We start from the raw sequence: 17,422 nt of genomic DNA, 5'->3' as shown, positions 1-17,422 counted from the left end.
CTTTGCAGGACAGAAGGGTCAAAAACTCTACGTGGGACTCAGATCATTTTTAAAAGAGACCCATTTGTTGTGGCACCTGGATGGCTCAGTGGTTGAGCATCTGCCTTCGGCTCAGGTCATGATCCCATCCTACAGGGAGCCTGCTTCTCCCTCTTGGCTGTGTCTCTGCTTCTCTCTGTCTCTCATGAATAAATAAATACAATCTTTAAAAAAAAAAATAGAGACCCATTTGTCAAGGACCCAGTTAGCAACACCTCGTGACCTCCTCCATACTGTTTGGCATACTCTTGGAAGCAGAGAGGATGACCAAAAAGCACCGGGACTAGGGGTGGAGATCTAGGCTTGGAGCTGGACTAACGTACAAATTTGTCTCATGCTCTCCCACAGGGAAGGAACAAAAATCTGGCAAAGGAATAAACAAACAAGACCCTTCCATCTTTCCTGCACACCTAAAAGCTAGGTCCTTCCTGAAGATGCCTAGATTTTCCCTAGCCAATAAGCCCTCTTCTTCTTGAACTGCAGTTTTTATATATAAAATACTCCTCCTTGTGAATCGGGGACTTTTCCATACCCTATACCACACTTATAAATGCTTCAAGATTCCCATACAGCAGCACCTCAGTAATTCCACACCAATTCCACAAAACCCACGGGAAACACAATGATGTCTCAGCCTGAAATTGGCTAAGTGCTTCCTAAGGATTAAAGTGGGTAATGATATCACAGGAGAATAGATACAGTGATGCTGGAGACTAAAGAGGAAATATGAAACTTTCCCGCAGTCTGCTCCCAAATGCAAAGGCTGCAAAACTAACACCTGCTCTAAGTCTTCAGAAATACAGCTGGTGGTGAACAGTGGGTTTTTTTTTTTTTTTGGTCTTTGTTTTTGTTTTGTTTGGCAAGAAGGGATCTTCTGGGCATAAATGACATAAATCGAGACAGTGAGCACAGAGTATATAATATCCATAATCTTTTTAGTTTCTTGTTGGAATTCTGAACTACATCCTTTCTATCTGTACCCAATGACCCTTTCAGAGTCCCCTCACCTCACCCCAACTCTACATGTCAGGCTGTTTTTTTTTTTTCTTTTGATTCCTGTTATGTTTTGTTTAGGAATTCTGACGTGCTATGGAAGAGGGTCTTAGTTTCCCACTTCCTTGGTTTCAGTCAATCCCCTCCTCGTTCCCCTAAACAGTTGAGAGGGGCTGTGTGAAAAACTGGTACTCATGTCCCGCAATCCTCTTTCCTGCCCACTTACCACCAAGGTTAAAACCTTGGTAGAAAAGAGAGACGAAAACCTTGGTAGAAAAGAGAGAAGAAAGGAAGGTCAATAGTCAATGATCTACCCCTATCTCCATGTCTATATGTTCACAGGATGAGGTTTTCCAATGTAGCATTACTGAGAATGGCTTGGAGAGGAGGGTCACTCTCCTGGGGTAAAAGCATGAAGACTACTGACACTGGGAGAAGCCATCCTGCACCGTGTCGTGCTGTGGTCCCTCTCTTAGAGATTCTGATTCAGTTGTCTGGGTTGGTGGTCAGATCCATCACTTTAAACAAGCTCCCCAGGGCAGCCCCGGTGGCGCAGCGGTTTAGCGCCGCCTGCAGCCCAGGGCGTGATCCTGGAGACCCTGGATCAAGTCCCACATCAGGCTCTCTGTATGATGCCTGCTTCTCCCTCTGCCTATGTCTCTGCCTCTCTCTCTCTGTCTCTATGAATAAATAAATAAAATCTTTAAAAAATAAAAATAAATAAAAAAAATAAACAAGCTCCCCAGATAATTCTGACACAATCGGTTAATGCATTCAATTCCCTGGATCTCTGTGCTTTCAACAAATATTTCATAGGAGTCTACCCAGGAACTGTGTTATTGTATACAAAAACACAGATACGGTCCCAGTCTTTGCAAATCTTCCGTTATAGAAAGGACAAAGGCAATAAATGATGACACAAATAAAACATACGTTGTGGGAGGTATCCATGGCCAACTGGATAAGGAAAAAAAATGTCTCCTCCAGAAAAGGTTGTAGTGTCCACCCTTCTCTTTTTTCTTTTATCTTTTTCTCTTCCCTCCCCCCCGCACCCCCTTTCTTATCTACTTGACCCATTTCTGTGGGTCTGTCAAAATGAAAACAACGACTGTTGGATGCTTCTGCTATCCACCTGCTTGATCAGTGCCTTTATGAGAGGCAGAATGATACTACGGCAAAGCTGTGGAAATTTAAATTCCAGTCCTCACTCCACCCTTACCTACTAAAGTAACCAAAGCAAGTTACAAGCTTTCTGGATGGCTCATCTTTAAATCTTTACTGGTTGAAGCTGGATGGCTTCTAAGGGTTCCTTCCCTCAGCCCTGCAACTACATGATTTTCAAGCCTCTCAATTTGTGCTCAAATGCAAACTGATAAAGCCAAAAGGGTAGTTCTGTTCCTACATCTGCCATTCGCTCGTTCACCTTCTTCACTTGTATCATGTCTAATCATTAATCTGATCCACTGAAATACTCATGTGTATAGTCAGACCCTGACAGGCATAGGTCTACTCTCTGGCCTTGCACTTTACTTTGTCTCCTGTGGAAAATCATTCATTTTTATGGTAATGAAGCTGTAACCTCATTAAAGCTGAATGAGCCTGGGTTTCCTCCCACTATCTGCAGGGTCCCCTACCACGAGATCCCCACAGCATCTCTCTTTCTTCATTCTAGAGACAAAGAGACAACTTGCTTCATAAAGAATTTTTAAGAGAATTAAATCAAGTAATATATGCAAAGTGCTTAATATCTGGCATAGAGTAGGAATTCAATAAATGGACCTTTTGATGCAACTTATTCCTTCCTAGTTGTCATCTCATCTACACTTGCCCAAAAACATAATTGTTTTTACATGTAATCTACAAGTTAAGTCTTTTATTTATGGATTCCCTCCCTTTTTAGTTCTTGATTCTCACTTGTTAAAATTATGCCTCAGATGTCTCTTTTTATATCTGTTTAATACATGTGTAAAATGTAGGCGCAAGAGCATGTCTATATCCATGTTAATGGGGATGCGGGGATCTATGTATAAATGTCCCACACAACATACAGCATTTTCTCCATTCTACCAACATTTTGAGAAAATTAAGGGGAGTATTTTCTCCACATAACCACCTTACCATTCTCAAAAACAAAAACAAAACCCAGAAATTTTCTCCATTGAAATAAACATTGCTCAGAGAGGCTACTTCAAGCAGTCTGGGCCTGTCCTTGCCAGAGCAACTAAAAGACTAAATCGGTGGGTTTGGACTGTGATGACAGGTGCAGTTCCTGTGGCTGGAACTGGACTGAGATGGGAAAGGCTTGTGCCAAGAGGGAAGAGGGGCCGCTTGGAGTTAAGCAAGGGAGAGATCTGGCCAGATGGGGATGTGGGCACAGGACCAAAAGGGAAGAGTGAAAGGTAGGTGGTATAACCAAACTCTTTGCTCGCTTTCAACCTGTAAAATTAAGAACCAGCAGTGAAATCTACTAAAATATACACCAATTAGTCATTTATTTTTAAACACATTAGTGTAAAAGACACTAGCCTTTGCCAAACACATTTTATTTTCATGCCTATTTGTTCAGTTAGATGACTTTTTTCAGGGTGTTTTGTCTGTATTTACCCCTCTTCTTCTAAGACATCACACTGCATGACAACTTCAGTCTCCAGCATAGGAATCCTGAGGTCCCCAAACAACCATTTCCCCAGGGGCATCCCGGTGCTTCCAGCACTCACTGCCTGGCTCTCCTTCCATCGCTCAGGGGACAGGAGTTAGCTAATTGTCTCTGGGAGCCAGGAAACAAACCGCTAAGCACCTGATCCTTTACCTCAATGCTGCCTCTCCTGAACGCACTTGGCAGAAAGGAACAGGGGCTGAAAGAAGCCTCCACCCGGGGTGCATTTCAAGAGCGAGCACAGCCGGGTCCCCAGAGGCAGGACAACCAATGCCCATAACCTCTCAGGCGGGAGCCGAAAGCTGTCAGGAACTATTCCCACGTCGTAGTGATTTCGGCCTCGCTACAGACCAAGCATTTCTGAGAAAGGCCTTTCAAAATCTTCAAACATCAGAGGGTTTCTGAGGCCCGAAGCCTCACATCAGGCATATCCGGGTGCCCCCCTGCCCCCCACCCCAAGGCTGCGGGGTGAACGGCCTGAGACGCGGGGCAGTGGCTCCCAGGTCAGGTGTGCCGGGCACGCGGACAGGTGCTCCACCGAAATCCCGAAATCCTTCGTCGGGAGGACAGGAGAGGAAGCAGACGGGGCCTCACCCCCCTCCCCCCGACTTAGAAGGTGAAGGCCTGCTGGCCTAGCCGACCAGGGTGAAAGGAAATAACCTGCGCCCTGGCGACCAATCTATAGCCCAGCGAACCCACACCAAGGTAAAATCCAGACCCGCCGTTTGTTCAGCAGCTGGGAGAACCGCAGGGAACGTAACCACAAGGTGCTGATCGGAGCCACAGCCCGCCCGGGCTGAGATCCTGCTTTGCTCCATCTGCTGGCGATGTGACCTACGGCAGGCTGCTTACCTGCAGGGGCTACCTACGGGGCCTGTGTGGCCTGTGTGACCTACGGCAGGCTGCTTACCTGCAGGGGCTACCTATGTGGCCTGTGTGACCTACGGCAGGCTGCTTACCTGCAGGGGCTACCTACGGGGCCTACACCGTGGCAAACAGGAAACATCTCTGGCAATTACCTCCTCGCACCTTTGTGAGCATTGAGGAAGCACATAAAGTGCTTAGATCAGTGCCTGGCACACAGTAAGCACCACCTAAGTGGGTAAACGTTCTTAAGCAAACATCCCTGAGAGAGGAATATGCAAACAAAAACCTACTTTCTGCATCAGAGTGAATTATTGATTTTAGCACGAAATTGCTATCGAAATTGTATCCAAAAGTTCCCTTTTCTTTTTGTTTAATCAAAAGATATTTCAAAGATATTTTAGAAAGAAGATATCAAAACATTATTTTAAATGAAAATAATTATTGGATGAAGACTTGTAATACCTCCTCCATGTCCCCCCAAAATATACATGCTCAAAGGCTGCCATGTTTTCAGCACGTACTTATTAATCATTTACCAAGCATTCGAATGTATTTTCTAAATTTGAAGTTCCATCAGTCCATTAAAAATACCAAGGTGGGAACCTGAGGACCTAGGTTTTAGGCCTGGCTCTGCCACAAACTAGCATGAGCTTATGCAAATCACCTTCTAGCTTTACAAACAACTGAACAACTCTCTCTAGTATCCTTGTTTTTCTCATGTCCCCACAGAACAGAGGGCTTCAGAGACACAGATGGGTGTGCAGATCTGCATTTAAGAGGCAGTAGGGTACAAATTACTATACATCCCTTATTTCAGCTCATTTCAAGGAGAAGTTTTATTTTATTTTTTTCTAAAGATTTTATTTATTTATTCATGAGAGACACAGAGAGAGAGAAAGGCAGAGACACAGGCAGAGGGAGAAACAGGCTCCATGCAGAGAGCCTGATGTGGGACTTGATCCTGGGAACCCAGGATCACGCCCTGGGCCGAAAGCAGGTGCTAAACTGCTGAGCCACCCAGGGATCCTCAAGGAGAAGTTTTAATATGCTTCCTTCACCTTGGCTTGGTCTCTGCAGTCAGTATCGGGCTTTCCATGTGGATTCCATTTATAAAACCATATTGGAGTGGTTCCTGCTGATGTTCTTCACAGTATTGGCCCAGTAATATCAACTTTAAACATCTCCTCCCTTGAGTCCAGTAACCCATGTGATGCAGCAGAGCACGCTTAACCTGAATATGCTTTGACCTCACACACACAAAAATGCTCGCCATACCACCACCACTTCTTTAAGCTGTTTGTGGGTTTCTGCCCTGCATACATGCTCTATCTGCTTACTCTGGCTTCCTACAAGCTCAAGCGTCTGAAACTCTCCATTGTTCTAGGTTCATCTATGTATTTGTTTCACATTTTTGTGGCCTTTTCCCCTAAAACTTGTGTACTTTTAGTGCTGTTCTCTTAACATTAATTCTGTGATATCTTTTTTTCTTATTCTTCTATCTATAAAAATTAGGTATTACAGCATTATGTGTAGACAAAAAAAAACAAAAAAAATTCTTAAACTTCTCTTTAAGGTCACTTAAATTTAAAAAAAAACAACTATGTCAGGTGTTATAATTTATCACACTTGTAATTATTTAGAGCATAAACTAATGGAGCTATGAGATGATTATCATTGCTTTTGCCTACTGGGAATTTTTGAAAGGAAGGAATAGGGAAATGTAAATTTTGGGTTTTTGTTTTTTTGGTTTTTTTTTTTTATTCAGAGATAGAGAGAGAGAGGCAGAGACACAGACAGAGGGAGAAGCAGGCTCCTTGCAGGAAGCCTGATGTGGGACTTGATCCCGGCTCTCCAGGATCACACCCCAGGCTGTTGGCGGCGCTAAACCGCTGCGCCACCAGGGCTGCCCGGGCAATGTAAATTTTGAAGGAAAAGAAGATAAAGAGCCAAAAAGCTTAGAACTGCCACATTCACCTCAATACATTTAAAGAAACTGGGCTAACCACAAGGAGATAACACCTCAAACCAGTCAGAATGGCTAAAATTAATAACTCAGTAAACAACAAATGTTGGCAAGGATGCAGAAAAAGGGGAACCCTCTTACAGTGTTGGTGGGAATGTCAGTCAACTGGAGCAGCCACTGTGGGAAACAGTATGGAGGTTTACCAAAAAGTTAAAAACAGAACTACCCCATGACCCAGCAATTGCATTACTGGGTATTTACCCAAAAGATATAAAAATAGTGATGGGAAGGGGCACATGCACTCCAATGTCACTATCCACAATAGCCAAACTATGGAAAGAGCCCAGATGTTCACCAATGGACAAATGGATAAAGAAGATATGGTATTGATACATACAATGGAATATTACCCAGCCGATATCAAAAAGAATGAAATCTTGCTATTTGCAATAACATGGATGGAGCCAGAGTGTGTTATGCTAAGTGAAATAAGTCAATCAGAGAAAGACAAATACCCTCTGATTTCACTCACGTGGAATTTAACAAAACTGATAAACTTGGGGAAGGGAAGGAAAAATAAAATAAGACAAAAAGAGAGAGAAAAACCATAATAGACTCTTACCTATAAAGAACAGTCTGAGGGGTGCTGAATGAGAGATGGGCAGGAAGGGGTAATTGGGCATTAAGGAGGGCACTTGATGTAATGAGCATTGGGTGTCACATGCAAATGGTCAATCACTAAATTCTACCCTGAAACTAAAGGTATAGTATACGTTAACTAACCTGAATTTAAATAAAATCTAAAAAACAAAATGAAAGGAAGAAACAAACAAACTGGGCTATATTTCTGCTCATCTTGATTATGGCCAATAATCCATTTTGAAAAGAATGATGAAAAACATTTGTAGTTGAACTGAGTTGCACGTATTTTTCAGTTATGTCAGACACTAGAATTTGACACAGAATTATCTTCCTTTAAATTCTGTTTTATTTATGTGTTGCTCTTCCCCCTCAACAAAAGTAACACGTTACTATTTAAATTTTGTTTCAAATATTTTAGAAATACGTAATCTGAGCAGTGGAAGGCTTCTGTAAGTCCAACCACCCCACATATATACACTTGCAAGATAAATCACTGTAAACTGCTGGTATATATTCTTCCAGAATTATTTCCTGTACATATATTGACATATTAGTAATCAGCATGCTTTTAAATAGGAAGGACTCTACCACTTACCAAAATGAGCCCTGATATTAGTGAGGAAGTGCCTGTCAGGGCCACGTAGAACTTCGGTGTTAATGTGTTCAAAAACATGCTCACTGAAAAAAAAAGAAGGAGAAGAATAAGGAATGCATAAGTAGGTCAATAAAACAGACTGTTCCATTTGTTTCCGATGACAAAAATTCTTAGAATCATAACAAAGTCCCATTAAAAATGGTTCAGCATCACAAAGGCTCAGAATGCTAAGTGTCAAGGGCTATAAAGAAAATCACCACATAAAAAAGAAAAAAAGCAGCTTTTTAGTTTCTATCTATCAAAGCTATTGTTGTGAATGGTTTTCATGGGCTCATACCACTGAGGAGTCTAATAACAGCTGGTTACTAAAATGTCAGAAAGAGAAGACCCTTATCTATTTTGTGAGACCCACAAATTAGAGGCTTTTTTAAAGATTTTATTTATTGATGAGAGAGAGGCTTTTTTAAAGATTTTATTTATTGATGAGAGAGAGAGAAAGATTTTTATTTATTGATGAGAGATTACTGGGAGGGAGGGGGCAGAGAGAGAAGCAGACTCCCCGCTGAGCTGGGAGCCTGATGTGGAACTCGATCCCAGAACCCTGGGATCATGACCTCAGCCAAAGGCAGATGCTTAACTGACTGAGCGCCCCCACATGTCCCACATTAAAGGTCTTAATGAACCAACAAGGAGAACTTCAACTTTGGGACAAATGGAAAATAACTATATTCAGTCGATCCTTGAATGTGTGGGTATTAGAGGCACCAAACCCCCACATAGACAAAAATCTGCATATAACTTTTGACTCTTCCCAAAACTTTACTAATAGTCTACTATTGCCTGAAGCCTTACCAATAACATAGAGTCAATTAACACATATTTTGCATATTATTTGCACTACATACTGTATTCTTACAATAAAGTAAACTAGAGAAAAGGTTAAGAGAACTGTAAGGAAAAGAAAATACATTTTCAGTGCTATATGGTGTAAGTGGACCCAGGAACGATCCAATGTCATTCAAGGATCAACTGTGTATTAGGCAGTTATTAAAGATTCTAATACTATTACTCTTGAAAAGGAAGGACAAATTGACAAAGTTTGCATGCATTAATAAAAGATTTTTCACCTTACTTAATAGGCTGTTAGGCTGTTCATCAAAAGAACTGGAGTCAATGGAATAAAGATGAAAAATAAACCACTAAAAATGAATGCGCAGTCAAGCACCTTCCTGACCAATTTCTGCCACTCTGTTCATATCAACTGTTGATATAGTTGATCTGGCTGCCCATTAAGTAAGGGTCACTTCCACACTTTATAAAGATATTTTAAGTCATTATCATTTGTATCTAGATATTGCATGCAACCTTAATTATTACCAAAACTACTGACCTAAAGAGCTTTTTGCATGCATATTCACATTTCTTTACTGAGTCTGTTTGTGGAAGAGGATCACGCTGGTCTGGCTTTAGAATGAAGGACGTTAGAAGCTGGGCTCGGATATCATTAGGGGAAAGGCTTTGGCATTTGTCCTGAGCTCAGCCCAGAAAGCAAAGTCACCAACATGACCGTAGATCCATGTTCACTCATTCAACAAACAGTTCTCTCTATTTATGAATGAGACCATGGACAAGGAATGGAAGCATGAATCAGACACAGTTCCCACCCTCTAGAAGACTACAGACTAGTTAGGAAATGAACAAATAAACAAGCCATTACCATAAAGTTTGATAAGTGCATGCACAAGTCCTGAGCATAGGTTATAAAGAACACCTAAAAGGGACACACCACGGGCTGAGGGTTGGAAAAGATGTCGGGGAGAATAAGCAGGAGGTTACTAGACCAGCGCACACAAAAGGAGGGACACACAGAAGGGCAAGGTCAATAGAATAAGAGGCCTGCTTTGAGGTGCTGAGAAAAGATCACAGCCTTTCCAAACAGTTGCACAGGTTGAGGGGGTTAGGAACTTGAGCTATGGGCCCTCTGCAGAGATGCAGACGTTGAAGGGCACGCTGATGTCATCCTTCCTGGCTACAGGGCATCCTTCCCCTGCACCCACTCTTAAATGAGTGTGACTTGGGGACTATCACTTGTAATCTCAAAAGTCTGAACTAATACAATGTGTTCAGTTGACAGTCACAATTTGACTAAGAGGACTTTTGGAGAAAGAGAGAAAGGCACAGAAGGAGCAATCAGCCTTGGACTGCAGACTTACAGCTGATTTAAGGCTGGGTTTGCTTGGCCATTAAAAAACCCAAAGATGAAGGGGAAAAAAAAAAAAAAAAAACACCAAAGATGTGGTGATTTGTCATTTCCAAGCAAGTCAGTGGAAAGAGGAAGATTTTTTAAAGGGAAAATATTAAACAAAAGCAGAGCTCGTAACTGCCAGTCTGATTCTGAAGTACCTAAAATTCTCAAAATTCACATCGTCACACTATAAATGACCCCACATTCCCCATTATTTTTTAAGAAGTCACCAAAGCAGTTTTTGCTTTATTTTATAGTTATGAACTCTCATATCTGTATCATATATTTTTCAGTAGGTTTCTGGAGACAGTGAGTTTAAAATTCTATGAAACCCATTTCTAAAAGAAAGAGGAAAAGATGTGCCTGAATTAGAAACTTCTCAGCAATAAAAGCATGTATCAATGGAGGGGAAAGATTTTTTCCTGAAAATCATTGAGTCCACTGTAGGCAAAACTCTCAAAAATTAATTGATTAGGGATTCCCGGGTGGCTCAGCTAACTGTCTGTTTGGCTCAGGTCATGATCCCAAAGTCCTGGGATCAAGCTCCAGGTTGGGCATCTCGATCCGCAAGGAACCTGCTTCTCCCTCTCCTGCTCCCCCTGCTTGTGAGCTCACTCTCTCTCTCTCCCCATCCCGTCAAATAAATAAATATTTTTTTAAAAAAAGAATTGATCAGTAAAAAAATAAATAATGTGAGTTATCTACAGAGATTAAACAGTGTTCCCATTTGGTTTTTCTTAAGATTATACAGCAGTGGTAATTAATTATTAAAAGATGCTTCTCTGTTATATCCAGTTGTAGAAAGCTACTAGAGTTGAGAGATCATGGAAGTCATAAAAAGAAATAGAGACACACACAGAGAAGAACCAAACATTTCAGAGAGTGGGAGATGGGTCTTACTGAATATCCTGGCTAAAATTACTAAGACGTGGCATTTGGCAACTCTGGGCATAAATAATGATACTTAATACTTGCCATTTCCATCTATCTATGTACTTAAAGCCAGTAACAAAGCACTTTCACAAGCCAGAGAGTTTCATTCCCACTTCAGCTCTTTGAGGTCAATACTATTATTCATGTTATTTCACAGAGAGAGGTGGGCAACAGCAGCAGTCCTGCCCCCAAGTTCAGGCTCATGCCATCCTAGGCTGCCTAAGATACTGCTACCAAGCATGAAGGAACAAAGCAGCACATGGAAAGCCCTTCATTACAAAAGGAGAAGAACTCTAGGTAAATCAGACTAAAAGACTGGATGTTTTTAACACTGTACTTATATTTACCTCTGATCTTTAAAGACAAGTTCCCTACGATGTTATCTTGGGTGGGTGCAGCCCCAGGGGGGAAAGGCAGGTCGGCGCGCAGGAGCCGAGAATCTGGTTGGAGACTCCCTCATTAAATTAGGAGGGCTGAACCCTGTAGACCACACTGAATACCTTGAAGCAAGGACTACCTTGCCTAGGTGTTCCTTCACCAGCGATGAGGGCTACTAGCAATTACCTGTCGAGACACAGGAGGGCCTGATACAGTACCTAAGATCTGCAGCTGAAAACGGCGGGGGATACGCTTTGAAACGTAAACTGGCTTTTCTGGAAATCTCCAGACACGTCACCGTTTCCTCCCTACCTGCTGGGGCTGGCAAAACAGATTCAAGAACAAACAAAGACTAATCTAGCCTTGTGAAGAACAGATTCATAAAATCTCAATAACGTCCTATTTCAGCCCAGAGACAGAAACTGACAAAGCAAAGGCCTTGCGTGTGCTGCGGCAGGACACCCCCGGGGCTGCTCCCAGACCCTGCAGTAGCTGCTCAGGGCGGCCCCCGGGACCTGGTGACGCTCATCGTTAACGGTACCGTCCTCCCACCTGACCGACGAGCCCACGGGAAGGGCTGCAGCGCGGCCTGCAAAGACACTGGGTCGGAGGCTGGGGACACGGAGGGGAGCTGAACCACCCGAGGACACCCGCTCTCGGGGAGAGCTGACTTATATAAAAAAAAAAAAAAAGGCAAAACTTTCTCTTTTTATTTTATTATTATTTTTTATTTATGATAGTCACACACACACACACACACACAGAGAGAGAGAGGCAGAGACACAGGCAGAGGGAGAAGCAGGCTCCATGCACCGGGAGCCCGACGTGGGATTCGATCCCGGGTCTCCAGGATCGCGCCCTGGGCCAAAGGCAGGTGCCAAACCGCTGCACCACCCAGGGATCCCAAGGGATCCCAAAACTCTCTATTTTTAAAGAGCATGAAACGAGCTCTCCGGATCGCAGAAGAGATGCTGAGGAGTCAGCTGGGGAAGTGAAGGATCGGTCCTATGAGCAGAGCTGACTCAGGACGCGTGGAAGGCCCCGGGCGGCCGCGTCTGAGGAGCAGCCACAGCCCCGTCTCCCAGCACATACGTGCCTCCTCTCAGTCTTTAGAGCACAAGCGATTCCCAAACCACGCGCCTGGAAGAGACCTCTGCAAACCAGAGGGAACACAAAACCCTGTGTTCGTGTCCTCAGACACTTCCTACCTCACACAGAGAAGCCCTGGAACGAGAAGCCTAAGGCAACAGAGGAAGTAGTGTGATAAGGTCTACAAGACCCCAGAGTCTGTCCTGTGTCCCTCTTAAAGCCTGTCTAAAATACGGCATGTGAAATAGGAAAACTTCAGAAAGTCATAAAATAACCATCATCAACCATTGAAAATGTTAGAAATAAAGTCCCTAGAAAGAAAATTAAAGAAAGTAAGTTTATGGGACGCTTGGGTGGCTCAGCGGTTGAGCGTCTGCCTTAGGCTCAGGTCGTGACCCCGGGGTCCTGGGATCGGGTCCTGCGTTGCGCTCCCCATAGGGAGCCTGCTTCTCCCTCTGCCTGTGTCTCTGCCTCTCTCTGTCTCTCATGAATAAACAAAATCTTAAAAACAAAACAAAGTTTATTTAGGCTATTTAGTTTATTTCGGCGAAAAGGAACTGAAGAGACTTTGGGTAAATAGCATTTTCCCTGGGAAAGATACCTGGGTTAGGAGCCTCGGTCTGCCACTGCGAAGCCAGCGGTGGCGGGGAGGTCCCGGGGAAGGCCCACACTCTCCCAGGGGCCGCTGCCCCGAGGCCCAGAGGACACGTGCATCCTCTCCACACGTCGGCACCGACTCCTGGTACCTAGCCTGGGCCAGATGCTGGGAAGCACTGTTCCTGCCCCCACCGGGCTCACAACCCAACAGGTGAGAGAGCCAAGGAAATGGCTAAGCAAATATCGCAGAGAATTATAAAAGCGCAGGGTAGCCCAAAGGGATTAGGGCATCAGGAGAAGTTTCTGCCAAGACTAAGCCTCCTGTCTGAGACTCGTAGGATGAATCAGGAGCTATCCAGATGCTGCCTGCAGCTGCAAGGGCACAGGGCCGGTGAGAGGTAGAGCTGTCGAGCATTCCACACGGTGCTGCAGCTGCGGGGCCATCCGTGTGAGCCCACGCAGGGGACAAGGGACGGGGAAGGCAGGACGAGTGCCGCGGAGTTACCCGGCCATGTCGAGGCACCGGTGGGGGATCAGTACGAAGTATGGGAGGCTGCTTCCTAAAGTGCCTGGCATACCAATACATGGGATACGGACTGACTGGCAGCAAGTGGCTATTCTCGGATGAGAAGTCAGCCAATTGGGGTCCACACTGGATTTCTAAACTTAAGGGTGTCCACTGCTGTTTGGCCTCCCAAATGATCTATGGAGCTTTTCTCACGAACAACTGCATGCAATGAGTAGACGTGCAATGTGGCCCAAGTAAAACAAAACAAAAAACAAAAAAACGAACAAAAAAAAAAATCACCTAAGGAATAGGGGACTCTGGTTTGCGTACTTTTCTTCGTAAAGAAAGTAACATTTATCTCAACACAGCCCTGAATCTGTACTTCCGAGGCTGTTTCACTGTCCACAAAATTTACCAGAATAACATCTCTCTAGCTGCAGGGTTGCTGGGAGGACTGAATGCATTAGTGTGGATAAAGTGCCTAACACGGTAAACCTCTGCAAGTAATACGTGTTTATCATTGTTATTTACGTTTACGTTACCCTCCCTTTTGTGACGTGACATCTCACACTGGTCCCGCTGTAGGAGGCAGAAGCAGCTCAGCTGACTGCACTAATATCAATGTAGTCGTAGCAGCAGCACCTGCTTCTTGTGCCAACCACTGGGGTACAGGCCACAGCCCAAGAAGTAAATCACCTGCACCGTGATTTGCCCTATGCTGAACATGGATGCCCCACAAGATAAATGAAGTGCCAGGCATTAGAAGGGTCCCTTTAACTGAATTCTACTTGCTAGAGGTGGTAAAAAACTCGAGGGTGAGTCTGAAAGCAACTATTTTAGAAGGCAAAGAAATTAGTGGACCCCCCCTAACCCTGCCATGCTGTGGGATCAATGAACTCAGCCACAGGCCACGTGGAAACCTGCAATCCCGTTCCTTAGTTGTATCAAGTCCCCATGTGGCCTAGAGCATATGCTGTATTAAAGCCTAAACTAGAACCTAAAAAGTATGATGGTTTACCAATGTTTTAAATACAAAGAACAAATAATTAAGGCCATGATACCTTCCAAGGTATACAAGTGATAATCAAGATGGACTGGAAAATTGTCCATTTCATCCAAAGCAACATTTCCGATTTAATCACAGAAAGTACGCAGAGTCCCATGTCTACATAAAGTACATGAAGGCACATGCTAGTCTCGCAGGAATCGTCTCTCAAACTGTTTTCTCAGACCTCCAAAGTGGGTCAGGGAACACACAGGAATAGTTTATTCCATCACTCGCATTTTTCTGTGTGAGAACAGGGAATATTCCCTTCTTTCATTTTACTGTTCTTTCAACCCAGCTAACCGCTCTCTTCCCTCCTGTCAGATTCCACTAAGTAGCGTTACAACCTCACTTCTCTTCCTCATTTACCAAAGGACAAAAGAATGAAAACCGTAAGCTTTAATATTCTAAGTTACACATATGCTAATTTCGAACAGATTTCCAGATGGTACAGCTTTTTAAAATGAAAGAACCTGCCCTTTTTCTCACAATGACACTGTGATGGATAAACTCTAAAGTGACCCATAAAGATCCCTACCTCCTGGTGGCTCATGTCTTTACGTAACTCCCTCCCCCTGAATGTGGAACACAGGACTTGCTTCCAGCAAACATATACGTAAGATACCCTCCCAGTAGCAGACGTGCTGGAGATCCTTGGTGCTAGTGTAATGAAGAGAGTGACCATGCGAGAGGCCTATGCAGCAATGGACTGGAAGCAGCCTCTAGGGGCTGAGCTAGGGGCTGAGGACGGCAGCAAGGAAGAAACTGAAGGCCTCAGCTCGACAACGATGATTTCTGCCAATAGACCTAGTCAACTCGGAAGTAGATTCTTCCCCAGTTGAGCTTGCAGGTAAGATCACAGCCTTGTCGACACCTTGATTATGGCCTGGTAACACCCAGAGCAAAAATCCCAGCTTAGACCCATGGAAACCATAAGATAATAAATGTGTGGTAATTTGTCACGCAGCAATATAAAACAGATGCAGTTGTGCGTGATTCACAAAAGTGAGAATCAGGGTGGATACCTGGTATCTGTGGCTGATGACAGTTTGTCCACAAAGGGTGTTAAGACATGCCAATTCTATCTGCCCCAGAGCTGCCTTTTGCACTGCTCATAAATGAAATGCAACTTCAACCTCTGTTGCCATGACAACATGTCATTCCACGCACGGATCTGTAATTGTCTTTTGTAAACCAACTAGTGTTAAAGTAGAAGCTCAGAGTAATTTTTTGCAATATGGGAATCAAGCATCTCTATTTTATACCCCAGTAAAAAGACTTTCTTTTTTTTTTCTAGGCACACTTTAAATATACAACATTTGCATGTTCCTCCCCCACCCAAAAAAATCAGTTTTACATCTGGGCACAGCATCGGTTCAAGAGAAGATTACAAGCACACCATAAGCACGTTTTCTCATCTGTTGCTTTTGCTTCTCCTCTCCTTGCCCTTCACCCCAGTCTCCTGAGAGCATCTCAAGCTTTTACGCACCACAATTCCCTTGATAAATCCTGGGGAATTTATCCTGGTGAGGAAAAGACATGGAGATATAATTCTAGACCCATCCCAACAGCAAGAAATCCTCATAAATCATGCTGTCTGTTCTCCTCTCTACCCTTGAGGTAGCCCTGGCGACCTTACAGGGGTTCTATTTCTGCTTTGCTGGGCATCTGGCTCTACTGAGGAGTTGAGCCGAGCACATTCCTTCTTTCCCTTCTCAGCTGTGACCTGGGAAACTGTATCAGAGCGTTCAGTCTTCATGGCTGCTTGTCCCCTGCTTCCATCAAACCACGAAGGAATGCCCAAAGCCTGGTCACATACAAACTTCAGTAGCCAGCCCTCAAGGGCGGTGGAGCAGGATCTCGGATGATCTGTTCACTTTTATTTACAGACAGGCTAATGATGTGGAACTCTGCCCTGGCTGAGAACAGGAGAACGGATTATAGAAGTCTTACCATTTTAGCCCTTTAAAATACTTCTGAATTTAGGGTGGAAGACCTTTTTTTAAAAAAAAGAAAAAAAAATTTATTTATTTATTTGACAGAGAGAGAGTGAGCACAAGCAGGGTGAGTGGCAGGTGGAAGGAGAGGGAGAAGCAGGCTCCCCGCCGAGTGGGGACCCTGATGTGGGGCTCAGTCCCAAGAGCCTGGGATTGTGACCTGAGCCGAAGGCAGACGTTTAACCAGCTGAGCCACCCAGGGGCCCCAGGTCGAAGATCATCTTATGAATCTTTCTGTTTCTCATAAACTATTTACCATCAGGAAGAATAAAGGTACCTGTCTCTGAGGGGCGAAAACCTCCCTCACGGTCACGCTGCCGGAGACAGAGGCTCGAACGGACACGGCTGTGCAGACCCGGGCAGCTCTAGCCTGGAACGGAGGACGCTCGCTGCCACCGCGCCCCGCAGTGCGCTCCACGCAGGTGCAGCCCCCTCTGTTCCTAAACCCCACTCGGCAAACACTCCGCGTTTATGAACATCGGCTAGTCCCCTAACCTGTCCGAAAGGTACTTCACTTATAAAAAGTACAAGACACTGAACCAGATACTGGAGTTGGGAAATAAAATGATGCGATGAGACTGAGAAGGGAAAAGAAGATGCCCACACAGGACACGATGCAAAACTTATCAGAAGAGGGTTAGAGACAAAATCTAGAGGAAGAAAATACTACTTCGGGTCAGAAAAGCTTAATAAATGAGATGGCCTTCCCTCTGGGCTTTGGAAGAAGGATAAGCTTTTATCATTAGCCTAGAGAGAAGTGAAGCGAAGGTCCAGATGACACACAGACGCTAGCGCCTGCACAAAAGGACTGGGTTGGCGTCCTACCGGCAGGACGAGGAGTGGCAGTGGGAGATGCTGGCTCAAACGCCAGGGCG

At 44.3% G+C, this 17,422-nt stretch overlaps 1 protein-coding gene across 10 annotated transcripts in view; it reads right to left on the bottom strand.

The window, feature by feature from the left end:
• ST7 (suppression of tumorigenicity 7) overlaps window positions 1–17,422 on the bottom strand; it is a 240,027-nt gene that overhangs the window by 111,177 nt on the left and 111,428 nt on the right. For 9 of the 10 annotated variants that reach the window (XM_041727674.1, XM_041727676.1, XM_041727673.1 and 6 more), the window contains one exon: window positions 7,756–7,838. In XM_041727674.1, the coding sequence (XP_041583608.1) occupies window positions 7,756–7,838 (83 nt within the window). Of the gene's footprint in view, window positions 1–7,755; window positions 7,839–9,145; window positions 9,183–17,422 lie in introns of those variants that run through there. The other variant, XM_041727679.1, reaches the window with a different exon arrangement.

The sequence above is a fragment of the Vulpes lagopus genome, chromosome 13 (genome assembly GCF_018345385.1).
Source record: "Vulpes lagopus strain Blue_001 chromosome 13, ASM1834538v1, whole genome shotgun sequence".
Lineage (NCBI taxonomy): Eukaryota > Metazoa > Chordata > Mammalia > Carnivora > Canidae > Vulpes > Vulpes lagopus.
The sequence above is the reverse complement of the archived record's forward strand: the minus strand, read 5'-3'. Positions and strand labels throughout refer to the sequence as shown.